The sequence below is a fragment of the Chroicocephalus ridibundus genome, chromosome 3 (genome assembly GCF_963924245.1).
Source record: "Chroicocephalus ridibundus chromosome 3, bChrRid1.1, whole genome shotgun sequence".
In the NCBI taxonomy this organism is placed as follows: Eukaryota; Metazoa; Chordata; class Aves; order Charadriiformes; family Laridae; genus Chroicocephalus; species Chroicocephalus ridibundus.
Window position 1 is genome coordinate 108,341,006 of NC_086286.1, and position 6,000 is coordinate 108,347,005.

Below are 6,000 nucleotides of genomic sequence, written 5' to 3' on the forward strand. Positions count from 1 at the left end.
TCTGACTCTTCCAGATCCCTGTAGAACACTGTTAAAAGAGTTACGTACAATTGATAAATTGCAATTCATCTGGCACTGAATGTTGGCATCATAGATCTGGTTCTTACTCTTGCAGGGTAAGAGCACCATTTTAGCTCATCCTTCTGCTCTTTGTGCAAATGACAGTCACAAAGTGGAGGCCAAATAAAAGCTTATAGCTGAAGAAGCTTTCATACCATAGCCAATAATTTATCTTTACATATTTATAAGAGTCTTAACAAGCTGTACAATACTAATACATTTGTTCTTCTCAACCATGATATGGCAGCCAAGCCCTGGTATACTTGCTGAGGTATAGAACTGAATTTAGAATTGTTCCTGTTTTGACTTCCATGTGGACTGGAGCTAAAACCTAGATACTTTTATCTGTTCTTTTTTTTTTTTACAAAAGATATGGTTATCATTTCAATCTGATTGAAAAAATATGCTGAAGAATACAGTAGTAATAGTTGTGCTCTTGTCAACAACTAATAAACACTGAGGCTTACCAATGTCCTTAAAGAAATCATGAAATGCACAGGGCACAAGAACACTGTCTGTCAGCGTCTCCATTTACCTGCCTTTTATGTGATACAGGCTCATGTCTTGTTCAAATAGAGATTCAACAGCTCTCGGAAGTAATCAATAAAATTAAGTGTGTGTGTGGTAATGATGCAACAGGCCTGTCAAGCTCTTTATGATATGTAAGAAATCCAACTCTCATAGGTGGGTGGACGAAACAAGAACATATATTTTTCTTACTTGGCTGTGCACATACAGTGATCGAGGTTAGTGCAGTGTGCACATCTTTTATATTCTCAGTACCAGCAGGCAGTTTTGCAGTCTTGTCCTCTCACTGTTTTAATCCAGTCTTTTATGTTCTGCTCTTGCTGTCTTCCTTCTAGTGTTGTACTTAATCCACTTATTAAGAAACATTTAGTAAACTGAGATAGCTTTGGTTATTGAAACATGAGACATTGCATAGATTCTTCTATATATACCAAAAAATAAACTGATAATCTTAATTAAAGAAAAATGCAGCAATCACGGATAAGGCAAGCAACCATAAGGGTGGGTGGTGTTAGATGATACAGAGCAAATAAAATGATCAGTTACTCAGTCATCTGCCTGGCTGGGTATGGAGAGAAATGGTGCGTTAAAAAAAAAAAAAAGAAAGAAAAATAAATTATCAGAGCAATGCATTAATGCATTATTTTGAAAGAAGTGCCATTGGTGTTATTTTCTAGGAAAAATTCCCATTGCATTCTAAACCTGAAGAGGCCAAATTTCCACCCTTAAAACCATATTCAAGATAGTCTCTTGCTAAGAGACATATTGTGTCCATGTCCTCTGACTATGCAACAGGAAGATGCTAGGTTACCTCTGGTTGCTTATCTTGATAAACATGCATAGATTCAAAGTGCATCAAGCCAGAGTAGAGAAATTTAAAGCTTTGTGAAAGATTCTCTTCTCTCAGTTCATTTGCCTGCATTTGGTCAGTGTGTTAAGTGTCAGAACCCGAGCTGAAATTTTTGGATGATTTCAGTTGATTTTGGAGTGGGTTTTTATTTTAAATGTTATTGGTTTTAAAGATGGTAATTCAGGAAATGTAAACCTCTTTTACTTGAGCCGAGAACTGGTATACTGAGGCCTGTAGTATTTCATATTGAGTTGTATTTCATTAATAATCATGAGTTTGTACTTCATTTTAATTTTATAAAACTTAGAAAATGAGAGTTAAATAATGGCACTATTTTTTTCTGAAAGGGTTTATATTAATTTTATATTAATATTTACAGTAGACATTATTGTCAATAAAATATATTTTAAGATACTTATTGCCATATTCGCTCCGTAACTATCAATCAAAATAGAAAAAGTAGGGGGGTTATGCCCCCAAAAAAAATCAGAATAAAGATTACAAGGGCTTAAATTCCTCAAACAATTTCAACCATCAGGCTTCATTTTTCTTTCACAATGAGAACTAATTTTGAGTATGAGGCCCAAATGATTACTTCAGCAACCAAATATCAGTTATTAAAAGTTACATAAGTGCTACGGTTTGATACAAGTTCTGAAGAGATTTTTCATTTAGGATAATTATTGCTCAATTTGTTGACTAGCAAGTATGCAAACCCAGAAGTCTGAGAGAGTTTTGCCTCTTCTCTCAATGTTACCTTATTTTCTCCTTATTTAACTAGGTATGAATGATAATAAACAGCACATTCTGCTTATCGGTTATATTGGTTTATGCCCCTGTTTTTTTAATTAGGAGTGTTTTGTGTTTGCGATTCTTTTATAATCTTGAAGTGTCAGTTTGTAGTTTATAAAAGATATTAAATTATAATGATATGTTTTAAATTGCTTATTACTTCAACTGTTGGCATCAAAAATGGCTACACATTGTTTTGGAATTCAGATATTTTTTTCTTGGAAAGTTGTAGGAAAACCAGCCAGTCATTTCAGAGAAGAATTTTTGAAGGAAGGGGAGAGTAATTTCATTGATGTTAACACATTCTCAAAGCTATTTATTTGTGAAATTCTTGTGTTTTGAGGTTCTGGAAGGATTTAAAATTTGTTTGTCTGATGATGACCCACCCAAGATGATGACAGACATCTAAAAATCTCTGCTTGCGTATTCTTTGCAGGACGTAGGGGCTGAAAGCATTGTTCTCTTAGGCTTCTGTGTACACTGAGCAAGCACTATGAGGAAGACAACTTGCTGCCAGAACTTTCTCTCTTCCAAGGCTACCATGTCTAAGAAGGTCTTTCCCTGTAATTTTTGTGGATGTTTCATAGAGGCTAAATTTGTAAGCCCTGTTACACCACGGGAGGAGCGTATATTGGGAGCTTGTTGAATATCATTCTATTACTCTTACTGTCCAGTAGTAATGCTTATTGTCACCTTATGCTGGAGAGAGTAGTCGGTAACAGAAAATTACATTTTTCTGGGAATAATAAATTTGGTTAATGGGAAATAAAATCCCTGAGACAGTAAACTATGTGTGCCTGAGATTGTAAAGAAACTGTGCCCCACAAATACTAGCGAACAATTTTAAGACAGTCATTACAGAATCATAGAATGGTTTGGGTTGGAAGGGACCTTGAAGATCATCTAGTTCCACCCCCGTGCCATGGGCAGGGACACCTCCCACTAGACCAGGTTGCTCAAAGCCCCATCCAGCCTGGCCTTGAACACTTCCAGGGATGGGGCAGCCACAGCTTCCCTGGGCAGCCTGTGCCAGTGCCTCCCCATCCTCACAGTAAATTCTTCCTGATATCCAATCTAAATCTACCCTCTTTCAGTTTGAAACCATTACCCCGTGTCCTATCATTACACTCCCTGATAAAGAGTCCCTCCCCATCCTTCCTGTAGGCCCCATTAGTAGTGGAACCACTCCTGCCTAGTAAATACATGGCCTCTGATGGCAAAATGGTGTGATGGTGAGCTTTTCCAGAGCAGTAACCTTGAATTCCAAACATTCTGTTTCTGGCAACTGTGTTGAGCAGATACCCTAAAATACTGTGATAGGAAAAGCCGAAGTCCAGTACTTTGCTTTTTGTTTAAAGGCAAACGTACGGAGTGTGCCGTGATAACCTACTATGTAGCCAACACATTGTTGAAAACAAATGTCTTCTCCCCAAACCAAAAACTGTCCCAAGTGTCCCTACAGTATATTTACCAACTGCAGACTTTACAAGTAGTAGTATCATGTAAATTGAACGTTTCTTGTATTATATTTGTTGTCGTTGTATCAGAGTATCACTCCATTTCTGTCTAGGGAGAATGGGAAAAAGAAATTTAACTTGTGCACAGAAGATGAAATATGTTATAAAAAGGCAAGGGAATCTGAGGACTGGTTAGGAGTAACTCGTGCCTGCCTTTGTGAATCAGGGCATATGAATTTCATACCTAGCCATATTTCTATATGCAGGCTGTAGCGTGACTTTACCTTAGCGTCCACCCGGCCTCTGGCCTCCCAGCTTGCGTATCTGACTCTCTTCAGAGGCTGCCAAAGTATGTGTCCTCCTCACCCTCCCACACCACCACACCTCACTGGTGTGACTCACCCGTCACCCCGTGACTTGACACTGCATCATCCCCAAATATCCTTTGCTTATCAAATACTTTAAAATACACTGCGATATTTGAATGTTCTTGCAAGTTGAACACTTTCGTTGTCCAAGCTGAGTAAAATGTAAACAATGAAGTAGCACAGAGCGAAAACTAAATTGACATGCGGCACTGCCAGTGAACAAGGTACCGAAATACATCTTTTATTCTTGACACTTTTGACTTTACAGTTCCCTATGAAGATTCAAATTTTCATTTAAAGTCCATTGTTGTTTGCTGACTAGTCTGTTCTGTATTTATGTAAAATGTTTATAAACCTGAATATGTATTCACATTTTCTCTTTTTTTTTTTTTCTCTTACTTCCTCTTTCAGGAGCTTGAATTTCAGGATCTGACGGCAGTTTTACACTGTATTCACTCCTTTATAGCAGCAAAAGTGGCATCTGTGGATCCAGTATTCATAGACAGTCAGAGTATTGCAAGAAAATATATGTACAGTAACTGATATCAGATTATATGTTGTGACTATGGAAAATAAATTATTTTCTTAAAGAAAGTAGATATTTCATGCACAATATTGCAACTTTGTGATTTTATAAGAAGTCTATAGTTGTGTTATCTGTAACGTTAAAAGTTTTCACAATCCGTTAAACATTTTGAATCTATGAGTTAAGAAATATTAAGTCAAACTGAATCAGTTTGTCATCTTCAGCATTAATCTAAAATTCTAAGTGAATGTTCATTCAGTAATACTTGTGGTATCATTTTCATTTCTGCTGTCATGGTCATACATACTCCCCCTTATTAAATAGAAATGTGGAATAACGTTTGAAAAGTGTGTCCAAAATTTGACTTCTAAGTCTGTTTAGAAAAGTGATGGGCACACAGAAAATTCCTACAGCCTTCACTGTAGAAAAGAGCAAGAATTACTGAAGACAACTGCCATAGGAATCGAACTTTATCTTGCTTCTGCATGTTTGAAAAATTATAGTTCCACAGTCCTGTAGTTCTTTCGAGGCCTGAGAGTTTAGCTCTGGCAAAACACTAATTACTCTATTTTATACCAAGGAAAAGACTTAAGCACACACTTGACTCTAAGCATATTAAGTAGCCCCAGTGTATGCACAAGGTGATATTAAGTATGTACTTAAATATTGTGGTAGATCAACTGAAGAGCTTTAGACTCTGCTAAGAAGCCTCACTATAGGCACTCAGTTTTAGAAAACTTGCCATGGGGTTTTCTTATCTATTAATAAAGCTTCCATGAATCATTCATTTATTCATTCCTATATTGCCTTGATGCTATCCTTTGATGTGATGCTCTGTATGGTTGAGAACAGCTTCTCTAATAATTGTTTTGTTTGGAGGAGGATCCTCCCAGTATAAGGTGATCATAACAAAACATAAAGATTTTTCTGGGCCATCTACCTTTTTTTTCCCTACAGCTCTAATCCTGACATATACACAAGTAAATTGTTTTTTGTCCTTGCTAAGGAGTTACTATGGTTCTACTTTTGATGGACTCCTAACCTTCCTTCTGAAATCATCTTCTTATATGCACAGATAATACATCCTGCTATTGAAAAATTATATAAAAGGAAACCATTTTAGTCTTGGGGCATGTTCCCTGAAAGTAACACCAAATGTTGCGGTTTTCAGTGACAGGAGTCTCAGTTGTTCTCAAGAGCAGTTTTGAGGGAACATCAGGCTTTTTTTTTTTTTTTTTTAAGAAAATAAAACAATCAAAAATCAAGCAAGAAGAACATCCTAAATAGATACAATGGATATGGAGCAAATTCATCAAAGTCCTCCCTAAATTTTCAGAGTCTAGTAACGCATCCTGCTAAAGTAAAAGCCTAAAGCTACTGTATCCTAAGGAAAAGAGGTAGGTGCCTTTAAAAGCTCTC

The 6,000-nt window shown here is 36.6% G+C and overlaps 1 protein-coding gene across 1 annotated transcript in view; it reads left to right on the plus strand.

Annotated features, from left to right (window-relative positions):
- SNTG2 (syntrophin gamma 2) overlaps positions 1–4,598 on the plus strand; it is a 277,686-nt gene extending 273,088 nt beyond the window's left edge. Inside the window, exon 17 of the mRNA XM_063331136.1 lies at positions 4,467–4,598. Coding sequence (XP_063187206.1) covers positions 4,467–4,598 — 132 coding nt within the window. The remainder of the gene's footprint in view (positions 1–4,466) is intronic.
- The last annotated feature ends 1,402 nt before the right edge of the window (positions 4,599–6,000 follow it).